Source organism: Garra rufa, chromosome 7 (assembly GCF_049309525.1).
Source record: "Garra rufa chromosome 7, GarRuf1.0, whole genome shotgun sequence".
In the NCBI taxonomy this organism is placed as follows: Eukaryota; Metazoa; Chordata; class Actinopteri; order Cypriniformes; family Cyprinidae; genus Garra; species Garra rufa.
The window spans coordinates 25,900,536-25,916,230 of NC_133367.1; the positions used below are offsets into that span (position 1 = coordinate 25,900,536).

A 15,695-nucleotide genomic window follows, 5' to 3' on the forward strand; every position below is an offset into this window, starting at 1 on the left:
ATTTTATTTTGAGGTAGCTGGGCAAACTTTCTAAATTTTAGTTTTTCATTGTTTACTTTATTTCAGCTTAATTAAAATGACTCATGAATATGAATCTTAGTTTTATGAATTTTAGTTTTAGACAACAATAACAAGCAACTTTTTCTCTCCAAGATGTAAACCTTAAACTCATTTGTTTGGCTGCCATGGTATCATTGACCCGCTAAATTATTAATGAAACAACTTATGAATATTTAAAAAGGATTAATTTTACCACAGGAAACAACGTATGCTATCAATAGAAGAAAACCAAATGATTAAAGTATCGTCTTCATGTTAGTCAGAAGAGTCTCTGGAGTGTGATTCTGTAACTGTGGAAAGTTACGTAGATACGCGACGCGTCCATGGCAACAAACTTTTATTAGCTGCTGTTTTGGAGCAACTCGCGCGCAGTAGCCAAACTTTATGCGTTGTCTGGAGCGCTACAGCATGGAGAACGGCAGAAAGTTGAACGTTTTAGCGCCTTTGCGTCTTTTCCGCGGTTATTCATCTGTAAACAGTGTCCAGCGAGTTTAGACGGTCTCAATAGCTATGTCGGTGTCCGTCAAGTGCAGCCCGTCTCCTCCGGATGGAGCAAAACCCGAGAGCCGCAGGACGAAGAGATCGAGCAATGCTGTCAATAACAGTGAGTCAACTCAATAATAACATACTGTTTTCTTTTTTAATCTTACTTTTTCAAAGCTAACGTTACATCAGCAACTTCAATGTTAGGCTAATATTTATGTATTTGTTCTATTACAGCATTCTTTGGTATCTATCTATCTATCTATCTATCTATCTATCTATCTATCTATCTATCTATCTATCTATCTAATCACCAAGTTTTTTTATTTGTGACCCTGGACCACAAAACCAGTCATAAGGTTAAATTTGACAAAACTGAGATTTATACATCATATGAAAGCTCAATAAATAAGCTTTCTATTGATGTATGATTTGTTAGGATAGGACAATATTTGGCTGAGATACATCTATTTGAAATCAGAAATCTGAGGATGCAAAAAAATCAAAAAGACTGAGAAAATCACCTTTAAAGTTGTCCAAATTAGGTTCTTAACAATGCATATTACAAATCAAAAATTACATTTTGATATGTTTATAGTAGGAATTTTACTAAAAATCTTCATGGAACATGAACTTTACTTAATTTCTTAATGGTTTTTGGCATAAAAGAAAAATCAAAAATTTTGACCCATGCAATGTATTTTTGGCTATTGCTACAAATATACCCCAGCGACTTAAGACTGGTTTTGTGGTCCAGGGTCACATTTGTAATATTTATTTGCCACATCACAAACCGTTTCTATTATTATTCTTGTTTATTTATTAATTTATTAATGCCTAGTCATCTACTTTGTTCTTAATTCATCTTAAAATATATTTCATTTTTATATTCATTCATGCATCTATTTATTCCAATTTATTATAAAACTATTTATTTCTGCAACTTTTATTTATTTATCACTATTATTTATTACGTATCTTTATTTACCAATATAAATTAAGATAATTTATTTAAATATTATAAAATAATATTTGTTTAGTTATTTATTATTCCACATCACCTACTATATTATTTTATTCTCAATATTTATTTATTTATTTATTTATTTATTTATTTATTTATTCAGTCAGTCAGTCATTCCATATCACCAACTACATTATTTACTTATTTATTTGAAACAAAATATTACATTTTAATACTGGCCAATTGCTTATCAGATCTAACATTATTTTATAAGCCAGAATTGATATACTATATTATTATTATTATTACATTTGAAAAAATCCTGGGTTGTTTCAACCCAATTTTAAATCAAATATGAAGTAACCCATTTGTTGGGTTAAAAATTTAATTAAAAAATGTATCCCAACAGTTGGGTTAGTCCATATTTGGCCCAAAATTGGGTTGAAACAACCCACCCTTTTTATATCGTATTATTATTCATTATTCAATAATATTTATTCTATATATATATAATTATAAATATTTATTCCACATCACAAACTTTTCAATTTTTCTTATTTTTTATTTATATTTTAACATCTTTTTTTTTTTTTTTTTTTACATAGATTTATAGATACATACAGTGTGAAAAAGTGTTGGCCCCTTTCCTGATTTTTAATTTTTTTGCATGTTTGTCACACTTTAATGTTTCAGATCATCAAATACATTTAAATATTAATCAAAGATAATACAAGTAAACACAACATGCAGTTTTTAACCCAAAGAGTTTTTTTATGAAGGGAAAACAAAATCCAAACCCACATGGCCCTGTGTGAAAAAGTGCCCCCCTCCCGTTAAAACATAACTTCAGTTTCATGCCGCGTTCCAGGCAACCCGTAACCCGTGTTTTTCCAACCTTCTACCCGTGAAAGTGCACTGGAACGGCAGTCAAACCCATGACTTCCCACTCGTGAACTCGTACTAGATCGATGTACTCCCAGTTACGAGTTCTGACGAAACAACAATGTCAGCACTAATGGGTGCGGTGTTTATGCAAGTGGTACACGGTGGAAAAATAGAGCTTAGGACAATATAACGTTGCAATCAAATTAATAATAATTAGTTACATTTATATAGCGCTTTTCTAGACACTCAAAGCGCTTTACAGTGTCAGGGGTATCTCCTCATCCACCACCAGTGTGCAGCATCCACCTGGAGCGCCAGAACGCCCACCACACACCAGCTGACTGGTGGAGAGGAGACAGAGTGATGAGGCCAATCGGAATATGGGGATGATTCAGAGGCCAATGGGCAAATTTGGCCAGGATGCCGAGGTCACACCTCTACTCTTTTCAAAAGACATCCTGGGATTTTTAATGACCACAGAGAGTCAGGAGTCAGGACCTCGGTTTAACGTCTCATCCGAAGGACGGTGCTTTTTGGCAGTATAGTGTCCCCGTCACTATACTGGGATGCTAGGGCCCACACAGACCACATGGTGAGCACCCCCTGTTGGCCTCACTAGAACCTCTTCCAGCAGCAACCTAGTTTTCCCAGGAGGTCTCCCATCCAGGTACTGACCAGGCTCAGCCCTGCTTAGCTTCAGTGGGCAACCAGTCTTGGGCTACAGGGTGATATGGCTGCCAGTGATAATAATAATAATATAAAAATAATAATAATTCATAAATGTGCCCAGGCAGTTTGGCTTGACTTGCCTGGAACACTACAAAGTCGTGAGTCGTGGTTTAAAGTGGTGATTTACCAGTTAAAAAACCTGCCTGGAACGCAGCATCAGTTCAGTTTCACTAGCCACGCCCAGGCCTGATTACTGCCACACCTGTTCGCAATCAAGAAATCACTTAAATAGGACCTGCCTGACAAAGTGAAGTAGACCAAAAGATCCTCAAAAGCTACACATCATGTTGAGATCCAAAGAAATTCAGGAACAAATGAGAAAGAAAGTAACTGAGATCTGTCAGTCTGGAAAAGGTTATAAAACCATTTCTAAATATTTGGGACTCCAGCGAACCACAGAGAGAGCCATTATCCACAAATGGCCAAAACATGGAACAGTGGTGAACCTTCCCAGGAGTGGCCGGCCAACCAAAATTACCCCAAGAGCGCAGCGACGACTCATCCAAGAGATCACAAAAGACCCCACAACAACATATAAAGAACTGCCTCTTGCCTCAGTTAAGGTCAATGTTCATGACTCAACCATAAAAAAAAAAAGACTGGGCAAAAATGGCCTGCATGGCAGAGTTCCAAGACGAAAACCGCTGCTGAGCAAAAAGAACATAAAGGCTCGTCTCAGTTTTGCCAGAAAACATCTTGATGATCCCCGAGAATTTTGGGAAAATACTCTGTGGACTGACGAGACAAAAGTTGAACTTTTTGGAAGGTGTGTGTCCCATTACATCTGGCGTAGAAGTAACACAGCATTTCAGAAAAAGAACATCATACCAACAGTAAAATATGGTGTTGGTAGTGTGATGGTCTGGGGCTGTTTTGCTGCTTCTGGACCTGAAAGACTTGCTGTGATAAATGGAACCATGAATTCTGCTGTCTACCAACAAATCCTGAAGGACAATATCCGGCCATCTGTTCGTGACCTCAAGCTGAAGCGAACTTGGGTTCTGCAGCAGGACAATGACCCAAAACACACCAGCAAATCCACCTCTGAATGGCTGAAAAAAAAACAAAATGAAGACTTTGGAGTGGCCTAGTCAAAGTCCTGACCTGAATCCTATTGAGATGCTGTGGCTTGACCTAAAAAAGCGGTTCATGCTCAAACCCTCCAATGTGGCTGAATTACAACAATTCTGCTAAGATGAGTGCGCCAAAATTCCCGCACAGCGCTGTAACAGACTCATTGCAAACGCTTGATTGTAGTTGTTGCTGCTAAGGGTGGCCCAACCAGTTATTAAGTTTAGGGGGAAACACTTTTTCACACAGGGCTATGTGGGTTTGGATTTTGTTTTCCCTTCATAATAAAAGACAAAAGAAAAACTGCATGTTGTGTTTACTTGTGTTATCTTTGATTAATATTTAAATTAGTTTAATGATCTGAAACATTAAAGTGTGACAAATCTATCTATCTATCTATATATATGTTTTTGTATCTATTTAATGTGGTTCATCTGTCTAGTGGTGGCAGATCTTCCTGAGGTGAGTGAGAGGACACCTGTAAAAGACAGAAGCAGCCTGCAAGTGCGTGATGATTTAATTCCAGACGAGCTTCTTGCAACTTTAACATCCACCGCATGTCCTCAAGACAGACTCGGACCCCTCAGATTAACCAAAACTCCAAAGGACTTTAAGGTTTGTGCCACTTCACCACCTTTCTCTTTTTCACATTGTTTCTAATACCTAACCAGCTCTTTTTACCTATTTTTCCAGGTTTGTTTAATACATCGCCCTGATGCAGTGTGGCACCATCCAGCTAGACGCAAGAAATACCAATACTTTCTCAACCAGCCGACCTCTCTGACTGGAGCTGGAAGGTTGGAAAGAATCATTATGCATAACATACATTTATACATAACAGGCCAAGAGATTTTCTAGCTCACTTTGTTTGTTTGAATCTGAACAGAGATGTATCCTTTCTTTGTGATGCTCAAGTGCCTCTTCCGCCAATGGCTGAAAGAAGCTGCGCTGACGGAGATCAAAATGCAAGTGACAGGAGAATAATCTGAATCTGGTGCTAAATTCTTAATGTCTTTTTGTATGTTGAAACTTTGTGTTGTTTTTTGGGTTGAAGGACGTGAGTTCTCTGGAAACATTGATCCCGGAAGAATATCACATCATAAAAAACAAAGGCCTCAAGGGACTGCAGTGCTATGATGAGTAAGTCAGTCAGCTTTGGTCAGTAAGAACATCGATCTTGTTGTTCTACAGCTAAACAAGTACTTTGCTTTATTTGTTTTCATTCCTTTTATAGCAAATTCACGGTTCTCCTAGAAGATGACAAACAGAAGCTAAGAGTCTTTCCATCAATGTGAGCTGCTCTATCTATCTGTCTATCTTTCTATCTATCTATCTATCTATCTATCTATCTATCTATCTATCTATCTATCTATCATTTAGTTATTTGAAAAATATTATTAATAATAATATTACTATTATAAACATTTATATATTTAAACAACCACTATGTCAAATGATTTCTATTAATATTAATATTTATTATCATTTCTAAACAACCACTAGGAAACCAAGTGGACGTCTTGAGGTGATACAGTTAATGAAGGTCATGGACAAAATGTTGGAAAAAGCAGGTGTCCATCAAGAGTTTCAAGAGCTATCCGAACTCTCGCAGGTTAGTTAGAAAAAAATGCTACAAATAAATAAATAAAAGTGTAAAAAAATATTTAAAAAAGCAACTTTGTAATGACAAAAAGTACCTCAAAAGTAACGTAATGCATTACTTTCATAAAAAGTAGCTAAAGGACACTAGGGAGTAACGCGATATTGTAATGCGTTACTTTTAAAAGTAACTTTCGTCATGACAAAAAGTAACGCAAAAGTAGCACAAAAGTAATGTAACATTATTTTCATAAAAAGTAAAGCTTTTTTTGGGAATAACTCAATATTGTAAAGCACTACTTTTAAAAGTAACTTTCATGATGACAAAAAGTAACGTACAAGTAACATAACGCACTACTTTCATAAAAAGTAACTTAGTAATGCAATTAGTTACTTTTTAGGGAGTAACTCAATATTGTAATGCATTACTTTTAAAAGTAACTTTCATGATAACAAAAAGCCCTAATGACAGAAAGTAATGCAAAAGTAGCGTAACAAATTACTTGCATACAAAAGTTACTTTTGTCAAAAGTAACGTTATGCATTACTTTCATAAAAAAGTATTGCAATTATTTACTTTTTAGGGAGCAACTCAATATTGTAATCCATTACTTTTAAAAGTAACTTTCGTGATGACAAAAAGCCCTGATGACTAAAAGTAACACAAAAGTAATGTTACTTTTCATAAAAAGTAACTAAGTAATGAAACTAGTTACGTTTTAGGGAGTACCTCAATATTGTAATGTAATATTGTAGTTGTTTCTTTTAAAAGTAACTTTCATGATGACAAAAAGTAATGCAAAAGTAAAGTAGCGCATTACTTGCATACAGTTACTTTTGTTAAAAGTAACGAAACGCATTACTTTAATAAAAAGTAACTGAGTAATGCAGTTATTTACTTTTTTAGGGAGTAACTCAATATTGTAATGCATTACTTTTAAAAGTAACTTTCGCGATGACAAAAAGCCCTAATGACTAAAAGTAACACTAAAGTAATGTAACATTACTTTTTAAAAGTAATGCATTACTTTTAAAAGTAACTTTCGTGATGACAAAAAGTAATGCAAAAATGACGTAATGCATTACTTTTATAAAAAGTAACTAATAAAACTTTTCTTTTTTAGGAAGTAACTCAATATTGTAATGCATTACTTTTAAAAGTAACTTTCGTGATGACAAAAAGTAACACAAAAGTAATGTAACGCATTACTTTTATAAAAAAAGTAACTAAGTAATGAAACTAGTTACTTTTTTAGGGAGTAACTCAATATTGTAATTCATCACTTTTAAAAGTAACTTTCATGATGACAAAAAGCCCTGATGACAAAAAGTAATGCAAAAGTAAAGTAACGCATTACTTGCATACGAAAGTTACTTTTGTCAAAAGTAACGTCATACTTTTATAAAAAGTAACTAAATAATGAAACTAGTTACTTTTTAGGGAGTAACTCAATATTGTAATGCATTACTTTTAAAAGTAACTTTCATGATGACAAAAATCCCTGATGACAAAAAGTAACGCAAAAGTAACATACCATATTACTTGCATAGAAGTTACTTTTGTAAAAAGTAACGTAACGCGTTACTTTTATAAAAAGTAACTAAGTAATGCAATTATTTACTTTTTTAGGGAGTAACTAAATATTGTAATGCATCACTTTTAAAAGTAACGTTCATGATGACAAAAATCCCTGATGACAAAAAGTAACGCAAAAGTAACATACCATATTACTTGCATAGAAGTTACTTTTGTAAAAAGTAACTAAGTAATGCAATTATCATTACAACAATCATGATGACAAAAAGCACGGATGACAAACAGTAATGCAAAAGTAACAACGCATTACTTGCATACAAAAGTTACTTTTGTCAAAAGTAACGTAACGCATTACTTTCATAAAAAAATAACTTAGTAATGCAATTATTTACTGTTTTTGGGAATAACTCAATATTGTAAGTAATTTTCGTGATGACTAAAAGTAACACAAAAGAAATGTAACACATTACTTTTATAAAAAGTAACTAAGTAATGCAATTATTTACTTTTTTAGGGAGTAACTCAATATTGTAATGCATCACTTTTAAAAATAACTTTCATGATGACAAAAAGCCCGGATGACAAAAAGTAATGCAAAAGTAACTTAACGCATTACTTGCATACAAAAGTTACTTTTGTCAAAAGTAACGTAACGCATTACTTGCATACAAAAGTTACTTTTGTCAAAAGTAATGTAACGCATTACTTTCATAAAAAAAATAACTTAGTAATGCAATTATTTACTGTTTTTGGGAATTACTCAATATTGTAAAGCATTACTTTTAAAAGTAACTTTCGTGATGACAAAAAGTAACACAAAAGTAATGTAACACATTTATAAAAAGTAACTAAGTAATGAAACTAGTTACTTTTAAGGGAGTAACTCAATATTGCAATGCATTACTTTTAAAAGTAACTTTCGTTACGACAAAAAGCCCTGATGACTAAAAATAACACAAAAGTTATGCAATTAGCTACTTTTTTAGGGAGTAACTCAATATTGTAATGCATTACTTTTAAAAGTAACTTTCCCCAACACTGTTAACAATAATGCAATATAAAGTAATTTACACAACTACAGTACATTATACTGTACAGTCACCACAATGGCACTATTAAACTCTTGCAGTTTAGTTTTTAAGTATAAATATGCAATAAAATTACACAAACAAGTAAATAAACGCCATAAATCAGATTTATGTAGGTTGGTATGTTAACATTGATGATGTACATAACTATACTAAATATATACGATATACAATAATACAAAAGTGTATCTTTATAATATATTTATCATGTTTCAGATTGAAAATTTACTGGAGCTGGTTCAAATCGAGCAGAACATCTACAACATCGTATTCCACGAGCTGATCCGCCAGGTCAGCGTCGAATGTGTTGAGAGAGGACAACTTCTCGCCAAGATTAGGTCTCCATCACAGTTCTACCTCTGTTTTTTTCTTCTGGGTGTTCATTAGAGAGTGACTGCATTTCCTCTTACACCTGTTCAGGGAGAGGTATGTGGCCCTACTCGACCGTATTCCACGGCAGGTGAAGGGTTTACACACAGAAACCTTAGCACAGAAGGCTCTAGACCGCCGGCTCACCGAAGAGATCATTCACTTCAAAAGCTCCATTTCAAAACTCAATTTGTAAGCAGGATACAAATTATGAATAGTGAATTGAGTGTGATCTGTTCATTTTAACCTTGTTTATATCTGACCTGTAAAAGGGAACTGAGTGCTATGAAAGAACATGATGAGAATGTGTCCAAAGAGGCAGAGGAAGCCAAAGGGGAGCTCGCTAAAGCCCTGGAGGAGTCGCAACGCAATGCAAAGTGCGTGAAATAAACCTATGTAAACAGTGTTTACTCATACTGATTCATTGTCTGACTGGTTAAAAAAGTGACTTTTCTGCAGTATTGTAGCAGAGTACCATGAGCTTTATGAGCTGCAGCGAAGGAGACTTGAAGGACAGATGTCTCAGCTATATGATGAAAAGGACCTCTGGAGAAAAGCCACCTACAGTCTTGCAGTCAAGGTGACTTTTTGTGACATTCTGCTTGAATGTTAGATTAAGAATTTAAAATTTTTCAGTTTAAATATCTCACATATTTCTTTTAGATAATAAAGATCAATAAACTTCATCTGGTCAGACGGCTAAATATTAGTGAACAGATCTGGGCCAAGACTGCAGATCATTTCACGGTTTTCCTAACAGCAAAGGTACTTGATGTGCCTAATATTTTATTCTGTCAAGACTTTAATATTTAAAACAATGTAATATCCATGTTATTTTTATTCTCAGGACTCTGAGGATGTTTCTCACATCATGGAATTGACTGAGCAGTGGAAAGATAAGCTGACCAACTTCATGGAGAACCTCAGAGAAGCTGAAAGCAAACAACGCGAGACCATCAAATCTGTCCGCGCTGATGTTGTCAAGTGGCACAAGTTTTACTCAGACAAATCAAGGTCAGTGAAGGAAATTCTTTTTTCCTTTGTATTTTTGTTATGTTTTATTGACTTCACTCTCTTATGGTTCATAAGGAACCCTAATATGAACATTGACAAGTCTTCAGAAGATGAGCTGTCCCAAGACCTGAAGCAATGGTCAACGGTTAGCAATCATTTTCATTATTTCTTACTGAATTACCATTCTATCTTCTACTTTAAATGTGAAGATTACAGCTATCTCTATCCACCTATAGGTGCTGGCACAGCAGTGTGAGCGTTATGGAGGAGAGGACCTAGTGTCTGGTCAGGAAACACTTGTAATGCTAGCAAACCTCCAAGAGTCCTGGATTGAGGTTTGTCTCCAGCTTTTTAGGAGACACTCTGGTCCAGAAGGAGGACCACCTAAAGGCCAGGAGGCCATGAGGGAGCTGGCAAAGACCATTACTGAGCTCCAGAACCAACTGGGAATCCGTATTAGTGGAGAAAGTGGTGAGTACATAGCTCCTCACATAGTCTTGTTTGGTTTCTCCACTAGATATTGACATCTGCTCTTGGTGGTTTATGCAGGGATCCATGCAACACTAATGTTGCTTATTGAAAATACGGAGTTCTGGTCAAGAAAATTAAAGTCCTTAAGTGGACTTTCAGAGGAGCAGTCCTTGAGTGATTGGCTCAAGTTGGAGGAAGCTCTTGGCAACTTGATGAATCTATCTAAGGAGGCTCTCCAGCTAGTGGACAGCACACAGTCAGAACGGGACAGGGCTAAAAAGAAACCTCACACCAAGTAAGAGAGATGCAAGGATCAAGCATTATAGTCATCTTGCAAAAACTTGTGAGATACCTTGTGTCCTAAACAAAATAGACCCGCATAAACATGGGCAGAAACACACAAAAGACACAAAACACACAGGACTTGTTTTGTGTTTCTAGTTAAACCATATGCAATTTCTCTGTTGGTATCTGTGACAGGATTGAAATGGATGATGTCCTAAAGGCACTGAAGGAATTCCAGTTCTCTCAAGAAAACTTTTTCAACTGTGAAAATATGAGGCTTCATGAGGAGGTACACTCCAGGAATGCGTAACGTTTCTTGCATGCCCTAAGTCAGGGATGTTCATTCCTGTTCCTGGAGGTCACCTTCCGGCAGAATTTAGAACCTTAGACCTGGGCTAGACAAGACAAGATTGTCATCTCTTGTGGCTTAGGGAAGGACAGCTGCGTTTCTCAAATGCGTTGTAATAATATAAGTACCAAGAGTTTCTATGGCAGGGGTGTCCAAACATGGTCCAGTGTCCTGCAGAATTTAGTTCCATCTTCCCTCAACACACCTGCCTGGAAGTGTCTACTATGCCAACTAAGCCTCTAATTAGCTGGTTTAGTTGTGTTTAATTTGGGTTGGAGCTAAACTCTGCAGGCCACCGGCTCTCCAGAACTGAGTTTGGACACCACTGCTCTATGATCTACTTATGCTAATAATCTAGTAATCCAGAAGACCTTGATTACCTGGTACAAAGGTGTTTAACCAAGATTCAACTTAAACTCTGCAAGAAGGTGGACTTCCTGGAGCAGGACTGGATGCCTGTTTCCCAAGCTATGAGTGATGATCTCATCATGTGTCATCAGGTAACTTCTGTTCACACCAAGTTGATTCGGTGGATGGTGGACCTTCTTCTACTGATGCTGCCGGTCCAGGAACCAAATCTTCCAATGCCTGAATTGAATGCCATTGTGGACGTGTCTGTTGAGAAGCTGGAAGAGGATGCTAGGAAGCTCTCTGGGAAACTTGACTACATCTCCAAGTACATCACAAGGTAATCTAATTAAAATCACTGCATCTAGAACAGTAGTGCTCAAACTCTGTCCTGGAGTGCCAACCAGAGTTTAGCTCCAACTTGCCTCAACACACCTGCCTGTAAGTTTCTAGCATGCCTAGTAAGAGCTTGATTAGCTGGTTAGCTGGCATCTAATTGGGGTTAGAGATAACTCTGCAAAACAGTGGCCCTCCAGGACAGAGTTTGGGCAACCCTAATCTAGAGCATACACCTTAGCTCAGGGGTGTCCAAACTTGGTTCTGGAGGGCTGATGTCCTGCAGAGTTTAGCTCCAACTTGCCTCAACTTACCTGCCTAAAAGTTTCTAGCATGCCTAGTAAGAGCTTGATTAGCCTGTTCACGTTTGTCTAATTAGGGTTGGAGCTAAACCCTGCAGGACACTGGCCCTCCAGGACCAGGTTTGGGCACCCCTCATCTAGAAGATATACCTTAGCTCAGAGATGTCCAAACTTGCTTCTAGAGGGCCGATGTCCTACAGAGTTTACCTACAACTTCCCTGAACACACCTGCCTGGAGGTTTCTAGTATCCCTAATAAGAGCTCGATTGGCTGGTTTAGGTGTGTTTAATTGAGTTTGGAACTAAATTCTGCAGGACACTGGCCTTCCAGGATTGAGTTAGTACACCCCTGACTAACCTGCTTATAGTTGAGCATAAATTCATTACACAAATTCTCCTGCAGCTCTTGTCAGGCTATTGTGGAGGAGGCAATCCGGAAGAGCTCAACTCAGGATGACACAGAGAATGAGCTCTACCATCTTGCTAAGCTTCAGGTGCTTAACAATCCCTCTGATCTTCTCAACCAAGGTCTCTTTCTTGAGTAATGATACAGATTGACATCTCGCCTGAAGTGCCATGGATTCTTCTGCATTGTGTTTGTTTAGAAAGAGTGTGGCGAGTGGGTGGAGGCCTGTCGAATACTACTGTCTGAAGTGAAGGGAAGCCCTGTGGACCTGCAGCTGTCTGGAAAAACTCTGCCACAGTCTGTGAGTGACAAGATCATGGGCCCTCTGGTAGAATACAGCTATTCTAGTACAGAATGTGAGCAACTTTCTTGTATATCTTCTTAGCTCAAGAAACAACCAGAGGAGCCTAAAGAAGAAGATGAAGAGAAACCCTTGAAAGACGCCACTGGGCCTTATTCTTTTCAGAGTGCTGATGAATATGTAACTAACACTTTATTTCATATAAGCCATTAGCTTGCTAGCCATACACCGCATTCCAAATTATTATGCAAATTGGATGTAAGTGTCATAAACACACAGTTTTTTGTTTTTCAATTAAACTCATGGATGGTATTGTGTCTCATGGCTCTTTGGATCACTGAAATGCATCTCAGACACCTGTGATAAATAGTTTGCCAAATGAGCCCAATTAAAGGAAAAGTACTTAAGAAGGATGTTCCACATTATTAAGCAGGCCACAGGTTTCAAGCAATATGGGAAAGAAAAAGGTCTCTCTGCTGCCGAAAAGCGCCAAATAGTGCAATGCTTTGGACAAGGTATGAAAACATTAGATATTTCACGAAAACGTAAGCGTGATCATTGTACTGTGAAGAGATTTGAGGCTGATTCAGAGCACAGACAGGTTCGTGCAGGTAAAGGCAGAATGAGGAAGGTTTCTGCCAGACAAATTCATCAGATTAAGAGAGCAGCTACTAAAATGCCATTACAAAGTAGCAAACAGGTTTTTGAACCTGCTGGTGCCTCTGGAGTCCCGCGAACATCAAGGTGTAGGATCCTCCAGAGGCTTGCAGTTGTGCATAAACCTACTATTTGGCCACTCCTAACCAATGCTCACAAGCAGAAAGGTTGCAGTGGGCCTAGACATACATGAAGACTCATTTTCAAACAGTCTTGTTTACTGATGAGTGTCGTGCATCTTTGTATGGTCCAGATGGATGGAGTAGTGGATGGAACATGTCCCAACAAGGCTGCGACCACAACAAGGAGGTGGCGTTTTTGGCCGGAATCATAGGGAGAGAGCTGGTTGGCCCCTTTAGGGTCCCTAAAGGTATGAAAATGACCTCGGCAAAGTATGTAGAGTTTTTGACTGACCACTTTCTTTCATGGTACAAAAAGAAGAACTGTGCCTTCCATAGCAAAATCATCTTCATGTATGACAATGCACCATCTCATGCTGCAAATAATACCTCTGTGTCATTGGCTGCTATCTGCATAAAAGATGAGAAACTCATGGTGTGGCCACCATCCTCCCCTGACCTCAACCAGATTGAGAACCTTTGGAGCATCCTCAAGCAAAAGATCTATGAGGGTGGGAGGCAGTTCACATCAAAACAGCAGCTCTGGGAGGCTATTCTGGCATCCTGCAAACAAATTCAATCAGAAACTCTCCAAAAACTCACAAATTCAATGGATGCAAGAATTGTGATAGCGATATCAAAGAAGGGGTCCTATGGTAAGATGTAACTTGCCCAGTTAGGATGTTTTTGATTGAAATAGCTTTTGATTTCAGTAAATATGACCACCTAATGCTGCAAATTCAGCAAATGCCCATTTTCAGTTCTTTACAACCTATACAATGTTTTAACTCTGTTGTGCATAATAATGTGGAACAGTGCATTTTCAGTTTTTTATTTTTGAAATAAATACTGTTATCATTAGGAGGTTTGTTCAATAAAATTCGAATTATACCCTAATGGTTGATGACTTAAAAATTATACTGACTGTCATTTGCATTGACTAATTATGAAAACCAGAGAAAGATATCATTTGCATAATAATTTGGAACGCGGTGTATAGCTAGTTTGGTTACATGAACTAGCACCAAATAAAAGCACCTAATCCTCCGCAGGAGGAAGAAAAGGACAGCAGGCATGACAAAGATGGCTCAGTCATGAAGCTAGTTGGTCATGATGGCAATATCACTGAGAAGAACTTAGGAGAGGACATGGTCCAACTTACAGGGGTGAGTGGACTGTATCCATCTCCATCAGCTTTCCACCTGCAAAGCAAGATTCCTCAAGTCTTGCCCTGGAGGGCCAATGCACTGCAGAGTTTATCTCCAACCCTGATCAAACTCACCTACCTGTGATTTTCTAATGATCCTGAAGACTAGCATGCTTATTGCTCAGCTGTGTTTGATTAGGGTTAAAGCTAAACTCTGCAGGAAAGTGGATCTTGTGGGCCAAATTTGAAGATCTCTGGAGTAAAGTATCAATCTTTTCTTATTTTTGTTCTAGACTGAAGAACTTGTGGTGTCTCCTCACACTGAAAATGCCAAGGAAGCTTTCAATGAATTAGAAGCAGTGAGAACTCTTCAGCAAGAGCTTCTGTAAGTATTAGAAGAAACATTTCTCCTTAATCAGATCTATAGTGGTCTTTACGTAAGCTGTATTGTTCAGAGATGTAGAGACGCGAGCTATCAGCGCGGAGGTACGAGCGCTAAAGGCTGAGGAAGACCTACAGGCAGCTCTGGACAAGATACAAGATATGGAGAGGCAGCTACAGGCTCGGCCCAGTGTGGAGACCAAGTGTAAGTGTGTCAGAGCCGAACATTACACTTCAGATACAGAACAAGAAACAGAGAGTTCACCCAAAAATGAAAATTCGACCATTGATTACTCACCCTTATGTCGTTCCAAACCCATAAGACTTTTTTAGACAAATTAAGATATTTTTGATGAAATCCGAGAGCTTTCTGACCCTGCATAGACAGCAACGTAACTACCACGTTCATTTCTATTGGTCAATTCTGACCTGTTTCTAATCTCTAGTATTTATCCTTGTTACAGCGAGCAAGAAGAATGTTACACCTGCAACCAAGGCCCCCAGCACCCCTTCTGAAGCAAAAATGAGAAGTCAGAAACCTGAAGCAAGCCCAAAAATGTCCAGAGGAACCAAAAAACGCTAAATGGGAATAAAGACCATACTGGAGCTCATGTCAGGCAAATTAATAAAGTATTTAAAATTATTAGTGTTTTTAATGTGAGAGTTAGATGGTGCAAAGTTTAATATCAACCCATACGATAAATAAATAAAAAAATGATAAAGCGATATATTGTGCATGTCTATGTAAAATTAGTCATATGAATCAGTTCTTCTTAAGTAATCATTGAATTCATG

General features: G+C 37.4%; 1 protein-coding gene across 1 annotated transcript; it reads left to right on the plus strand.

Moving 5' to 3' along the window:
* The first annotated feature begins 504 nt into the window (after positions 1-504).
* Positions 505-15,483, plus strand: LOC141339333 (axonemal dynein light chain domain-containing protein 1-like). The gene is made up of 25 exons (XM_073844951.1): positions 505-664; positions 4,635-4,807; positions 4,886-4,989; positions 5,079-5,157; positions 5,247-5,332; positions 5,427-5,483; positions 5,696-5,804; positions 8,633-8,754; positions 8,837-8,977; positions 9,058-9,162; positions 9,245-9,365; positions 9,449-9,550; positions 9,633-9,799; positions 9,875-9,944; positions 10,036-10,270; positions 10,349-10,565; positions 10,751-10,844; positions 11,405-11,592; positions 12,293-12,383; positions 12,495-12,596; positions 12,681-12,776; positions 14,425-14,538; positions 14,813-14,904; positions 14,975-15,105; positions 15,365-15,483. Exons 1-25 carry the CDS (start codon positions 571-573, stop codon positions 15,481-15,483), a joined length of 3,009 nt encoding a protein of 1,002 aa, XP_073701052.1. The 5' UTR covers positions 505-570.
* Positions 15,484-15,695: the final 212 nt, after the last annotated feature.